Source organism: Oncorhynchus mykiss, chromosome 24 (genome assembly GCF_013265735.2).
Source record: "Oncorhynchus mykiss isolate Arlee chromosome 24, USDA_OmykA_1.1, whole genome shotgun sequence".
NCBI lineage: Eukaryota > Metazoa > Chordata > Actinopteri > Salmoniformes > Salmonidae > Oncorhynchus > Oncorhynchus mykiss.
In genome coordinates this window covers 41,850,544-41,866,168 of record NC_048588.1, presented here as the reverse complement: position 1 = coordinate 41,866,168, position 15,625 = coordinate 41,850,544, and the positions used below count along the sequence as shown (strand labels likewise).

At 43.4% G+C, this 15,625-nt stretch overlaps 1 protein-coding gene across 2 annotated transcripts in view; it reads left to right on the top strand.

The window, feature by feature from the left end:
• Positions 1-621: 621 nt before the first annotated feature.
• zbbx (zinc finger, B-box domain containing) overlaps positions 622-15,625 on the top strand; it is an 88,592-nt gene continuing 73,588 nt past the window's right edge. For both annotated transcript variants that reach the window (XM_036961523.1, XM_036961521.1), the window contains exons 1-3: positions 622-747; positions 1,159-1,291; positions 1,804-1,917. In XM_036961523.1, coding sequence (XP_036817418.1) covers positions 1,230-1,291; positions 1,804-1,917 — 176 coding nt within the window. In that variant the 5' untranslated portion in view covers positions 622-747; positions 1,159-1,229. The remainder of the gene's footprint in view (positions 748-1,158; positions 1,292-1,803; positions 1,918-15,625) is intronic.

The window sequence follows — 15,625 nt, the reverse complement described above, 5'->3', positions numbered from 1 at the left end:
GAGGCAGGATTAGCCCCTCAATTATTTGTTTGAATTACAGTATGTACTTTTAGTTTCTACCTTTTTTTTCTCATTACTGTAATTCCGTAAATTACTACAGACTATTGAAGCAAACTGCTAATTTTCATTTACCTTAAAGAATTGTTATGTTCTAAAAATGTTAATAAATCATGTGAAAGAATGTCACTCTTTTCTTTGAAGAAAATATTACTTTGTATGAAGTCACTGAAATTGTTCAAACTGTAAAGATGAGAAGTTTGTATTTTCTGTATTGGTGTTTGATGCTAGTGTTTTTACTCTCAGTGTGTTCTGAGTGACAGTGTGTTATCTCAGTGAGGGTTGTGCATAGTGTTTGGCTGCACTGAGCGTGTTTTGAGCCATGTGTTAAGAGTTGTGTTGCTTGGAATGAGTTTTGCAGGTGATGTGAACTGTTTAGCTCAGGTGACTGTTGGTAGTGCAGACTGTAGTTAGAGTTTTGCACATGTGACTCCAGTTGTGCCCACTGTCGTTTAGCAATCGAAAAAAACGGTAATTTCAAATGTAAATCCCGTTGTGCCGGTAAGGAAATCCTTGCTCCTTTCCCGTGGACTATCGCGAGAGTTACGTTTCCATAGAAACAACCGTACACAAAAACCATACACAAATGTTTCTGTCTTGAGAAAGGATAAGAAACCGTTTTGCTGCTGTTTGTTCGAAACCAACTTTGTTTAAAATAGCTAAAAGGGGACACAAGAAGATAAATCCGAGGTAATTATTTAACATAACGTTTAAAAAAAGAACATGAGAAATTAGAATGGTCTCGAAGTGACAGGAACGCTAACTTGCGTTATCTAGTTAATTAAACTAGCCAGTCTAGCTAGCCAAAAACGTTAACGTCTGGTACAGTAGATAGCTAGTTAGCTAGCCTAAACAAACATGTGTAATCACAGAAGGTGATGATACCTCAAAACTACCTGTTGCTGTTATTAATAGCCATTACAATATTCTGTCATTTTGGTTAGGTTTTAACTGCCTGACTATGCAATTGTGTCATATTTTGCCTCGGATATTCAGTTCATTTTATTGCAGCAGTATTTTCTGTGTGATTTAGCCTGACCTGGCTGATCAGTGAAATAAATAGAAGGTTTTATATGATTCATCTGGGTTTTTTTTTTACAGCAGGGAGCCGTGTGTAAAAAGGCACACAAAAGGTGCACAGGGAATAACTAAGATCAAGAGAGTGTGGAGCCATGAATCTAAATGACTTTGTGGTGATTTCCAACAAGCCCAAGTCAGTCAAGCTCAATGCCAGGTAAGTGAAGAGTTGTTCATCTGTTGCTCTCTTCCCCAAAGCAACACCGGCTCAACTCTGAGTTGATAGGGACAAACCAATGCTTGTTCTTGTAGGTAAAGGATCTACCAAAATGCTCTTGTTTTCAATTTTTTTTAAAAAGTAAATGGTTTTGTCGTGCTTCCATATGTGATAAAAATGTCAAACCTTTTTAATTTTTCTTGTCTTCTCTCTTTTGTCCATTGTTCCCTATTCTTTTCTCTTGACGTTGGATCATTAGGAGATGGGCTTTGTCTATTTATGCTGATAGTTGCTTTCTGTTTTTTCCATAATGTAGCGTAAATAGATCCTATTCCTTGGTGTTTCTTATTTGCTAATAGTTAATTGATTTAGATGGATGAATCGATAGGTGACGCTCTACTCTGGTCTAATAGGTAATCAATGTAATTGATGAACTGGTATATGCTTCTCTAGTCTGATAAGTGATTGATAAGGTTAATTGATTGTTGTTGATTGATTGTGTGTTGCCATAGAAACCTGCGAGAGCTGCGCATGGAGACAGTGACGCTGGCCCAGGAGAGTAAAGACATGGAGGATCGACTGCAACAACTCAGAGAGAGCATGAGCCGGGAGAAAGAGGAGAGAGAGTGAGTAACAGAGAGAGAGAGAGAGAGAGTGACTGATAGTTATGAGAAAGAAAGACAGAGAGCGAGAGACAGTGATGGAAAACCTGTTGGAAGTGTAGATAGATGTGTCACAGGCAGTTGCTGCAGTGTGTTATCAGGTGTCCTATCCACCATATATCCTAGCTGGACCATTAGTATCACATCAATTATCTGGCAAATGTAGGTTTAAGGGGAACTCGGCTAATTTAGGCAGGAAATACATTTTCAGTGGGAAAGATAAACACATCATCTTTTATGAATATGATTGTTTTTCCCCCTCCCTGCATTTCATTAATAACGTTGAGATGTGTGACCCAGGGTGCACTGCTTTGGGAAGTTATGGAGAACAGCGGTTTAGGGGCGTATATCACACTATACGAGCCCATAACTCATACACTGGACTTCATATATCACACACACACTCGCACGCACGTTGCACGCAACCCCCATCCTCCCACTAATACACACACACACACACACACATGTGCACACACTCAATCATAATAAATGACAGTTGAAGTATAACAGGGTAGGGATATGAACTACTGGGAGAGTTTACGTCTCAAGTGTTTGCAATTGTTTTGTCCCGGTGAAAATTCATACATAATAGCCATGGAAGTGTACAGCCAATGATGGGGTGAAGACATATCTGGAAATAGTTAAGGGCAGATTGTTTCTCGCTGTGTGTGTAGAGTTTGGGTGAGATTGTTTTAGAGGGGAGGAACAGACCTCATTATGAACTCATACATCATCTGGAGAGAGGAGAGCCGAGCTGCTGCTACTGACGATAAACATGTAAAGGCAACAGTGTCACAGTAAAATACGACTGTGGTTACTGCTTTATCAGACGACCCAGGACCGTGTGTGTGTGTGTGTGTGTTGCGCGTTATCTACAGGAACTGTTAGATTGAGAGTGTAGGGGAGTATCATCCACTCTCCAATCACAGTGCTGTTTATGTAGAGAGCTGTTGTTTGCCTGTCTCAGAGCCATTCATCAATAAGACAGGATCTGGATACAAAGTAGAGAAGACAGGGAGCTTCTCCTGTTCAACTCCTCACACCTTACTCCTTTGTGAAGACAGAGAACTGAGAACTTATCCTGTTCAACTCCTCACACCTTACTCCTTTGTGAAGACAGAGAACTGAGAACTTATCCTGTTCAACTCCTCACACCTTACTCCTTTGTGAAGACAGAGAACTGAGAACTTATCCTGTTCAACTCCTCACACCCTACTCCTTTGTGAAGACAGAGAACGGGGAGGAGAGCGAGAGAATCAAAAGTCTGAAATGGAGGGAGAACAGGAGGAGGATTTTAATAATAATATAGCACTTTCTTTTTAATGGAACTTCCATTTTCCTCTAACACCACCCATCTAACACCACCCATCTAACACCACCCATCTAACACCACCCTCTAACACCACCCATCTAACACCACCCATCTAACACCACCCATCTAACACCACCCATCTAACACCACCCATCTAACACCACCCATCTAACACCACCCATCTAACACCACCCATCTAACACCACCCATCTAACACCACCCCTCTAACACCACCCTCTAACATCACCCCTCTAACACCACCCTCTAACACCGCCCCACCACCCTCTAACACCACCCATCTAACACCACCCCTCTAACACCACCCTCTAACACCACCCATCTAACATCACCCCTCTAACACCACCCTCTAACATCACCCCTCTAACATCACCCTCTAACATCACCATCTAACACCACCCCTCTAACACCACCCCTCTAACACCACCCCTCTAACACCACCCCTCTAACACCACCCCTCTAACATCACCCTCTAACATCACCATCTAACACCACCCTTCTAAAACCACCCTCTAACACCACCCCTCTAGCACCACCCCTCTAACACCACCCCTCTAACACCACTCTCTAACATCACCCCTCTAACACCACCCCTCTAACACCACCCCTCTAATATCACCCCTCTAACACCACCCCTCTAACACCACCCCTCTAACACCACCCCCCAACACCACCCCTCTAACACCACCCTCTAACACCACCCTCTAACACCACCCCTCTAACACCACCCCTCTAACACCACCCTCTAACACCACCCCTCTAGCACCACCCCTCTAACACCACCCCTCTAACACCACCCTCTAACACCACCCTCTAACACCACCCCTCTAACACCTCTAACACCACTCTCTAACACCACTCTCTAACACCACCCTCTAACGCCACCCTCTAACAGTGGCTGAAAGTCTTGTACATTCAGTTTGTTCTTCATTTAATGCACCTTGTTCTTTATCTGTGGAGCAGAATGAAGCAACATCATTCCTCTGTTCTTTATCTGTGGAGCAGAATGAAGCAACATGATTCCTCTGTTCTTTATCTGTGGAGCAGAATGAAGCAACATCATTCCTCTGTTCTTTATCTGTGGAGCAGAATGAAGCAACATCATTCCTCTGTTCTTTATCTGTGGAGCAGAATGAAGCAACATGATTCCTCTGTTCTTTATCTGTGGAGCAGAATGAAGCAACATAATTCCTCTGTTCTTTATCTGTGGAGCAGAATGAAGCAACATCATTCCTCTGTTCTTTATCTGTGGAGCAGAATGAAGCAACATGATTCCTCTGTTCTTTATCTGTGGAGCAGAATGAAGCAACATGATTCCTCTGTTCTTTATCTGTGGAGCAGAATGAAGCAACATCATTCCTCTGTTCTTTATCTGTGGAGCAGAATGAAGCAACATGATTCCTCTGTTCTTTATCTGTGGAGCAGAATGGAGCAACATCATTCCTCTGTTCTTTATCTGTGGAGCAGAATGAAGCAACATAATTCCTCTTTTCTTTATCTGTGGAGCAGAATGAAGCAACATCATTCCTCTGTTCTTTATCTGTGGAGCAGAATGAAGCAACATGATTCCTCTGTTCTTTATCTGTGGAGCAGAATGAAGCAACATGATTCCTCTTCTTTATCTGTGGAGCTGAATGAAGCAACGTCATTCCTCTGTTCTTTATCTGTAGAGCTGAATGAAGCAACATCATTCCTCTGTTCTTTATCTGTGGAGCAGAATGAAGCAACATCATTCCTCTTCTTTATCTGTGGAGCTGAATGAAGCAACGTCATTCCTCTGTTCTTTATCTGTAGAGCTGAATGAAGCAACATCATTCCTCTGTTCTTTATCTGTGTAGCTGAATGAAGCAACATCATTCCTCTGTTCTTTATCTGTGGAGCAGAATGAAGCAACATCATTCCTCTGTTCTTTATCTGTGGAGCAGAATGAAGCAACATCATTCCTCTGTTCTTTATCTGTGTAGCTGAATGAAGCAACATAATTCCTCTGTTCTTTATCTGTGGAGCTGAATGAAGCAACATCATTCCTCTGTTCTTTATCTGTGGAGCTGAATGAAGCAACATCATTCCTCTTCTTTATCTGTGGAGCTGAATGAATCAACATGATTCCTCTGTTCTTTATCTGTGGAGCAGAATGAAGCAACATGATTCCTCTGTTCTTTATCTGTGGAGCAGAATGAAGCAACATAATTCCTCTGTTCTTTATCTGTGGAGCAGAATGAAGCAACATCATTCATCTTCTTTATCTGTGGAGCTGAATGAAGCAACGTCATTCCTCTGTTCTTTATCTGTGGAGCTGAATGAAGCAACATCATTCCTCTTCTTTATCTGTGGAGCTCAATGAAGCAACGTCATTCCTCTGTTCTTTATCTGTGGAGCTGAATGAAGCAACATCATTCCTCTGTTCTTTATCTGTGGAGCAGAATGAAGCAACATCATTCCTCTGTTCTTTATCTGTGGAGCTGAATGAAGCAACATAATTCCTCTGTTCTTTATCTGTGGAGCAGAATGAAGCAACATCATTCCTCTGTTCTTTATCTGTGGAGCAGAATGAAGCAACATCATTCCTCTTTTCTTTATCTGTGGAGCTGAATGAAGCAACATCATTCCTCTGTTCTTTATCTGTGGAGCAGAATGAAGCAACATCATTCCTCTGTTCTTTATCTGTGGAGCAGAATGAAGCAACATCATTCCTCTGTTCTTTATCTGTGGAGCTGAATGAAGCAACATCATTCCTCTTCTTTATCTGTGTAGCTGAATGAAGCAACATAATTTATATGTTCTTTATCTGTGGAGCAGAATGAAGCAATATGATTCCTCTGTTCTTTATCTGTGGAGCAGAATGAAGCAACATAATTCCTCTTTTATCTGTGGAGCAGAATGAAGCAACATCATTCCTCTTTTATCTGTGGAGCTGAATGAAGCAACAACGGAAATGAATGTATTGTCTTACTCTCTGTCCGCAGCGTGAAGGAGAGAAGACTAACTACAGTATACTAGAAATATACTTAGGCTTGCTGAGCTCACACACTACATCACCCAGTGTGTATGGCCTGCTGAAGCTGGGGCTTGTTTAAAGATTCTTCTCCTCTTCTGGATGGTTCTAGTGTTCTGGATGCTTCTAGTGTTCTGGATGGTTCTATGGTTGTAGTGTTCTGGATGCTTCTAGTGTTCTGGGTGGTTCTGGTGTCCTGGATGGTTCTATGGTTCTAGTGTTCTGGATGGTTCTAGTGTTCTGGATGCTTCTAGTGTTCTGGATGGTTCTGGTGTTCTGGATGGTTCTAGTGTTCTGGATGCTTCTAGTGTTCTGGGTGGTTCTGGTGTTCTGGGTGGTTCTATGGTTCTAGTGTTCTGGATGGTTCTAGTGTTCTGGATGCTTCTAGTGTTCTGAGTGGTTCTGGTGTTCTGGATGGTTCTATGGTTCTAGTGTTCTGGATGCTTCTAGTGTTCTGGATGCTTGTAGTGTTCTGGATGGTTCTATGGTTCTAGTGTTCTGGATGCTTCTAGTATTCTGGATGGTTCTAGTGTTCTGGATGGTTCTAGTGTTCTGGACTGGTCTAGTGTTCTGGATGCTTCTAGTGTTCTGGATGGTTCTAGTGTTCTGGGTGCTTCTAGTGTTCTGGATGGGTCTATGGTTCTATTGTTCTGGATGGTTCTAGTGTTCTGGATGCTTCTAGTGTTCTGGATGGTTCTAGTGTTCTGGATGGTTCTAGTGTTCTGGATGGTTCTAGTGTTCTGGATGGTTCTAGTGTTTTGGATGGTTCTAGTGTTCTGGATGCTTCTTGTGTTCTGGATGGTTCTAGTGTTCTGGATGGTTCTGGATGGTTCTATGGTTCTAGTGTTCTGGATGGTGCTAGTGTTCTGGATGGTTCTAGTGTTCTGGATGCTTCTAGTGTTCTAGATGGTACTAGTGTTCTGGATGGTTCCATGGTTCTAGTGTTCTGGATGGTTCTATGGTTCTTGTGTTCTGGATAGTTTTTGGTGTTCTGGGTGGTTCTATGGTACTAGTGTTCTGGATGGTGTTAGTGTTATGGATGGTTCTATGGTTCTAGTGTTCTGGATGGTTCTAGTGTTCTGGATCGTTATAGTGTTCTGGATGTTTTTATGGTTCTGGATGGTTCTAGTGTTCTGGATGATTCTAGTGTTCTGGATGGTTCTAGTGTTCTGGATGTTTCTGGTGTTCTGGATGGTTCTATGGTTCTAGTGTTCTGGATGCTTCTAGTATTCTGGATGGTTCTAGTGTTCTGGATGGTTCTAGTGTTCTGGATGGTTCTAGTGTTATGGATGTTTCCAGTGTTCTGGATGGTTCTATGGTTCTAGTGTTCTGGATGGTTCTAGTGTTCTGGATGGTTCTAGTGTTCTAGTGTTCTGGATGGTTCTAGAGATCCTGAACCCTCTTGCCCCTGAATCACAACAACCAGTCTGTCTGTTGGTCCCTCACTATGCTATTCTAGTCTGTTGAGGGTGGTAGGGGGTGACAGTGTCATTGCGCCATTCACCACACACACACACACACACACACACACAGACAGACAGACAGACAGACAGACAGACATGTCCTAGGGTGACAGTGTCATTGCGCCATTCACCACACACAGACAGACAGACAGACAGACAGACAGACTGACAGACAGACAGACAGACAGACAGACAGACAGACAGACAGACAGACAGACAGACAGACAGACAGACAGACAGACAGACATGTCCTAGGGCAGGGGTGTCAAAGTCAAATGGACGGAGGGCCAAATAAAAAAATCAGCTACAAGACGAGGGCCGGACTGTTCGAATGTTCATTGAAAAATTTTTAAATGACGCATATAGTCTAGTGAACCTAATTGAACCTACTGAAAACCTAACAAATATATTACAATATGATCAGATAAATAAAGCAATATTTTCTGTGGAGCAGAATGAAGCAACATCATTCCTCTGTTCTTTATCTGTGGAGCAGAATGAAGCAACATCATTCCTCTGTTCTTTATCTGTGTAGCTGAATGAAGCAACATAATTCCTCTGTTCTTTATCTGTGGAGCTGAATGAAGCAACATCATTCCTCTGTTCTTTATCTGTGGAGCTGAATGAAGCAACATCATTCCTCTTCTTTATCTGTGGAGCTGAATGAATCAACATGATTCCTCTGTTCTTTATCTGTGGAGCAGAATGAAGCAACATGATTCCTCTGTTCTTTATCTGTGGAGCAGAATGAAGCAACATCATTCCTCTTTTCTTTATCTGTGGAGCTGAATGAAGCAACATCATTCCTCTGTTCTTTATCTGTGGAGCAGAATGAAGCAACATCATTCCTCTGTTCTTTATCTGTGGAGCAGAATGAAGCAACATCATTCCTCTGTTCTTTATCTGTGGAGCTGAATGAAGCAACATCATTCCTCTTCTTTATCTGTGTAGCTGAATGAAGCAACATAATTTATATGTTCTTTATCTGTGGAGCAGAATGAAGCAATATGATTCCTCTGTTCTTTATCTGTGGAGCAGAATGAAGCAACATAATTCCTCTTTTATCTGTGGAGCAGAATGAAGCAACATCATTCCTCTTTTATCTGTGGAGCTGAATGAAGCAACAACGGAAATGAATGTATTGTCTTACTCTCTGTCCGCAGCGTGAAGGAGAGAAGACTAACTACAGTATACTAGAAATATACTTAGGCTTGCTGAGCTCACACACTACATCACCCAGTGTGTATGGCCTGCTGAAGCTGGGGCTTGTTTAAAGATTCTTCTCCTCTTCTGGATGGTTCTAGTGTTCTGGATGCTTCTAGTGTTCTGGATGGTTCTATGGTTGTAGTGTTCTGGATGCTTCTAGTGTTCTGGGTGGTTCTGGTGTCCTGGATGGTTCTATGGTTCTAGTGTTCTGGATGGTTCTAGTGTTCTGGATGCTTCTAGTGTTCTGGATGGTTCTGGTGTTCTGGATGGTTCTAGTGTTCTGGATGCTTCTAGTGTTCTGGGTGGTTCTGGTGTTCTGGGTGGTTCTATGGTTCTAGTGTTCTGGATGGTTCTAGTGTTCTGGATGCTTCTAGTGTTCTGAGTGGTTCTGGTGTTCTGGATGGTTCTATGGTTCTAGTGTTCTGGATGCTTCTAGTGTTCTGGATGCTTGTAGTGTTCTGGATGGTTCTATGGTTCTAGTGTTCTGGATGCTTCTAGTATTCTGGATGGTTCTAGTGTTCTGGATGGTTCTAGTGTTCTGGACTGGTCTAGTGTTCTGGATGCTTCTAGTGTTCTGGATGGTTCTAGTGTTCTGGGTGCTTCTAGTGTTCTGGATGGGTCTATGGTTCTATTGTTCTGGATGGTTCTAGTGTTCTGGATGCTTCTAGTGTTCTGGATGGTTCTAGTGTTCTGGATGGTTCTAGTGTTCTGGATGGTTCTAGTGTTTTGGATGGTTCTAGTGTTCTGGATGCTTCTTGTGTTCTGGATGGTTCTAGTGTTCTGGATGGTTCTGGATGGTTCTATGGTTCTAGTGTTCTGGATGGTGCTAGTGTTCTGGATGGTTCTAGTGTTCTGGATGCTTCTAGTGTTCTAGATGGTACTAGTGTTCTGGATGGTTCCATGGTTCTAGTGTTCTGGATGGTTCTATGGTTCTTGTGTTCTGGATAGTTTTTGGTGTTCTGGGTGGTTCTATGGTACTAGTGTTCTGGATGGTGTTAGTGTTATGGATGGTTCTATGGTTCTAGTGTTCTGGATGGTTCTAGTGTTCTGGATCGTTATAGTGTTCAGGATGTTTTTATGGTTCTGGATGGTTCTAGTGTTCTGGATGATTCTAGTGTTCTGGATGGTTCTAGTGTTCTGGATGTTTCTGGTGTTCTGGATGGTTCTATGGTTCTAGTGTTCTGGATGCTTCTAGTATTCTGGATGGTTCTAGTGTTCTGGATGGTTCTAGTGTTCTGGATGGTTCTAGTGTTATGGATGTTTCCAGTGTTCTGGATGGTTCTATGGTTCTAGTGTTCTGGATGGTTCTAGTGTTCTGGATGGTTCTAGTGTTCTAGTGTTCTGGATGGTTCTAGAGATCCTGAACCCTCTTGCCCCTGAATCACAACAACCAGTCTGTCTGTTGGTCCCTCACTATGCTATTCTAGTCTGTTGAGGGTGGTAGGGGGTGACAGTGTCATTGCGCCATTCACCACACACACACACACACACACACACACAGACAGACAGACAGACAGACAGACAGACATGTCCTAGGGTGACAGTGTCATTGCGCCATTCACCACACACAGACAGACAGACAGACAGACAGACTGACAGACAGACAGACAGACAGACAGACAGACAGACAGACAGACAGACAGACAGACAGACAGACAGACAGACAGACAGACAGACATGTCCTAGGGCAGGGGTGTCAAAGTCAAATGGACGGAGGGCCAAATAAAAAAATCAGCTACAAGACGAGGGCCGGACTGTTCGAATGTTCATTGAAAAAATTTTAAATGACGCATATAGTCTAGTGAACCTAATTGAACCTACTGAAAACCTAACAAATATATTACAATATGATCAGATAAATAAAGCAATATTTTCTTATGGCTCTGTCAGTAATCTTTAATTTTCAACAGACACAAAAGACAAATTTCCTTTATATAAATATCCCCATAACATGAACATTAAATGAAAGAAACCGGTATTCAAGGCACCATCAGTAGACTATATTTTCTATTTTAGCAAAAGTGGGCTAAATTTACTTCAAAGAAAAAACAATAATAGCAATTTTCTATCATCCACTCAACTGAAATATTTTTAAAATATAATTGGATTGAAATACAAAAAAATAAAGTGCAAAAATCTATTAATCAAAAACAACACTTTGTTTAAGGAGAAGTAACATGCAGTGAAAACAAATATTAAATTTTAACTTTTAAACTTGAACTGAGTAAAAACTCTAAATATGTGATTGCACAGTAATGTTCACTTGTTTGAGGTTGAGGGTGATACTTGGTGGTGTCCCATCTTTTCCACAAGTTCATCAATGTTCGGGGTAAGGCTCTGAGCTGAAGAAATCCTCAGAATTGAGTGGAGGTGTTCAGCAGTAAGTCGACTTCTGTGTGATGTTTTGTTCAGGTTCATCAAAGAAAACAGTTGTTCACACAGGTATGTGCTGCCAAACATAGACAACGTTTGAGCAGCCTGGATGCGCAGCTGGGGCATTGTGCCGGGGAGGAAACGGGCGAACTCCGCAGCACCCACTGCCGCATATTTTGCCCTCAGTGCATCATTGCATTGGAGGTCAATCAACTCCATTTGGAGGTTTGGTGGTGAGCTTTCCACGTCAACAGCAAATGGGTTACCGAGCAGTTCCAACCTGCTTTTTTGTGCTTCAAAGTCAGCAAATCGGCGTCGAAAGTCAGCGGCAAGCATACCTATTTTATCAGCCAACTGTGTGCTCGGGAACGCACTGGTAGAGAGCTTCTCTTTCATGGTCTGGCAGCTGGGAAAGTGGCTCAAATTTTCTTTCCGCATCTGCGTCTCCCACAGAGTCAGTTTGGTTTTAAATGCCTTCACTGTACTGTACATATCAGAGATGACACGATCCCGACCCTGCAGCTGCAAGTTTATTGCATTCAGATGACTCGTAATGTCACACAGAAAAGCCATTTCACACAGAAACATTTCGTCTCGGAGTTGTGTTGTGTCTTTCCCTTTGCTGTCCAAGAACAGACAAATCTCCTCACGAAGCTCGAAACATCTTTGAAGCACCTTTCCCTGGCTTAGCCATCGCACCTCTGTGTGATAAGGCAAATCACCATGCTCCGTTTCTAACTCCGTCAGAAATGCCTTGAACTGGCGGTGATTCAAACCTTTGGCTCTGATAAAGTTAACTGTGCGCGTGATGATGCTCATTACATGCTCCATTTTCAAGGCTTTACCGCACAACGCTTCCTGGTGTATGATACAATGATAAGCTGTCAGCTCACCTGTCGCGTTTTCCTCTTGCATCTTTTCCCGTATCTTCGCCACCAGTCCGCTCCTGTGTCCACACATCGCAGGTGCTCCGTCGGTTGTCAAACCCACGAGTTTTTCCCAAGGCAGCTCCATCTCATTTACACATCTTGACACCTCTTCATACAAATCATGCCCCGTAGTTGTGCCATGCATAGGACGTAAAGCCAAAAACTCCTCTGTCACGCTTAGGTTGGAGTCCACTCCGCGGATGAAAATTGACAACTGGGCAATGTCAGAAATGTCGGTGCTCTCATCCACAGCCAAGGAATATGCAATAAAATCTTTTCCCTTTTTCACAAGCTGCTCTTTTAGATTGATGGACAACTGGTCTACTCTCTCGGCAATGGTGTTTCTGCTCAGACTCACATTTAAAAAGAGTTGCCTTTTTTCTGGGCAAACTTCGTCACAAACTTTAATCATGCAGTTTTTGATGAAATCCCCCTCCGTAAATGGCCGGGCTGATTTAGCGATCTCTTCTGCCAAAATAAAACTGGCCTTGACAGCAGCCTGGCCTTGTGATTTGGCTTTTTTGAACAGAGCCTGTCGAGATTTGAGGCCTCGTTTTAATTCCTCTGCCTTTTGTAGCCTTTGTTCCATGTCCATATTCTTGTTTTTGTCCGCGTGTTTCGTTTCATAATGTCGTCTCAGATTATACTCTTTCAGTACCGCCACACTTTCTCCACACAGAAGACACACAGGTTTTCCAGCTACCTTCGTGAACATATACTCCGACTCCCACCTTGTTTGAAACCCCCGGTTCTCAGTATCCACCTTCCGTTTTGCCATTTTTGATGGGTATCTGAAAGTTAATTTTACTGTGATGCTGACGACTGCTGTGCCAATAAATATTGAAATGAAGCAGCCTACTGCTCGGTGCGTCACCTTTGCATTGTGGGAAATGTAGTATTGGTGCGTGTAAAAGATCTGCGGGCTGCCGGCTTGCTGCGGGCCGGTTCTAATAATAAATCAAGATCATCCCAGGGGCCGTAAAAAACCTTCTTGCGGGCCGGATGTGGCCCGCGGGCCTTGACTCTGACATATGTGTCCTAGGGTGACAGTGGTGAAGCGTGACAGGTATGACAGCGGTAGTTTAACCTGAGGTCACCCACCGTTCATGCACCTGACATCAGATTGATGTGATACAATTTGCTGGGCTGCATTTTGGAACGCTAGGGTAAACCATATCTGACTAGTTGTTGATGTTTCTGGGGTTCTGTCGGTGCGCTGCTCATTGTGTCTGTTCTGTGAGTTAGGTGAAGGGATGATGAGGTGTGTGTGTTTTGGGCTGTTTTTCAGAGACTATAGATCAGGTCAGTGAATCTGCCACATCCCTCTACACCTTCCACTGTCCTGACAGGAGAGGTGCAGGCTGTTGAACCTCGTTACTAACAATCACACAGTTGGGTTAGACAGTAACACACACACACACACACACACACAGACACACACACACACACAGACACACACACACACACACACAGACAGACAGACACACACAGACAGACACACACACACACACACACACACAGACACACACACACACACACACACACAGACACACACACGCACAAACACACACAGACACACACACGCACACACACACACACGCACACACACACACACACAGACACACACACACAGACACACACACACACACACACACACAGACACACACACACACACACACACACACACACACACACAGACACAGACACACACACACAGACACACAGACACACACAGACACACACACACACACACACACACACACACACACACACACACACACAGACACACTGTGTGTAAAGGTGCTGAACAGACGTGAGGCATGGTGATGGAGTGGAGGTGGACGTGCTGATTAAACCACAGCCTGGAGAGGCCTGCCAACAGCCCTCATATTACATCCAGTCTGTGTGTTTTTAGGGATACTGTGCTTGGACAGGGATAATGTATGTGTCATCTGTGGCTCGCCTGTCCTCTCTCCAGATGATGTATGAGTTTATAATTAGGTCTGTTCCTCCCCTCTAAAACAATCTCCCCCAAACTCTGCACACACACACACGCACACACACACACACACACGCACACACGCACGCACGCACGCACGCACACACGCACGCACGAACGCACGCACGCACGCACACACACACACACACACACACACACACACACACACACACACACACACCTTGCCACTTAAACAGGTCTAGACATCTCGTAAGGGTGACAGGCTGCCAGCTCTATCAAAAACAAACACCATTCACACTAGAGACAATAATAAGAATAATATGAAACACAATAATATAAAAGATTCAGTCTGAGAGGAGGAAGGCATGAATAACTCACATGTCTTAATGAGGAGACCTGTCTCTCTGTTGTCTCTCCCACTTTCACTGATGTGTGTGTGTGTGTGTGTGTGTGTCTGTGTGTGTGTGTGTGTGTCTGTGTGTCTGTGTGTGTGTCTGTGTGTGTGTGTGTGTGTGTGTGTGTGTGTGTGTGTGTGTGTGTGTGTGTGTGTGTCTGTGTCTGTGTGTGTGTGTGTCTGTGTGTGTGTGTGTGTGTCTGTGTGTGTCTGTCTGTGTGTGTGTGTGGTGCTCTTCACTTTGTGTCTGTGTGTCTGTGTGTGTGTGTGTGTGTGTGTGTGTGTGTGTCTATGTGTCTGTGTGTGTCTGTCTGTGTGTGTGTGTGTGTAGTCTATAGCCTTGAATACAACTTTATTGTCCACAGTAGATGGAACATTGCCTTTATCGTGACCTCACAGGTAGACCAAACAACATTTAGCACTTTACACGTACTAGTGTTTTATGTGTGAATATTTGATGAAGGCCTAACCCTTCCAAAGTGCTTGAATAATGTTGAAGTTCATTGAACGTGGCTAGACAGTTTCCCTGAAATTAGGCTAGTAGTTCTTTCTAATGTAGATAAAGTAATACAATACGTCACAACTTTATTGTCCATTTACATTTACAATTCATGTAATACTGTCAGACCATGTGTCTGTTGCCATTATTTCAATGAGACTAGTTTAGTTAGAGCTGTTACTGTGTCATTACTAAACATCCATGGTATAATCTGGTTTGATCTCTATTGATCATTACACCCACAGTAAATGTTCATGGTCGTGTCTATTATAAGCTCTGATTTATTCTCTCTCTCGCTCTCTCCCTCTCTCTCGCTCTCTCTCTCGCTCTCTCCCTCGCTCTCCCTCGCTCTCGCTCTCTCTCTCCCTCTCTCTCCCTCTCTCTCCCTCTCTCTCGTTCTCTCCCTCTCCCTCTCTCCCTCTCCCTCTCTCTCTCTCTCTCTCTCTCTCTCTCTCTCTCTCTCTCTCTCTGTCTCTGTCTCTGTCTCTGTCTCTGTCTCTGTCTCTGTCTCTGTCTCTGTCTC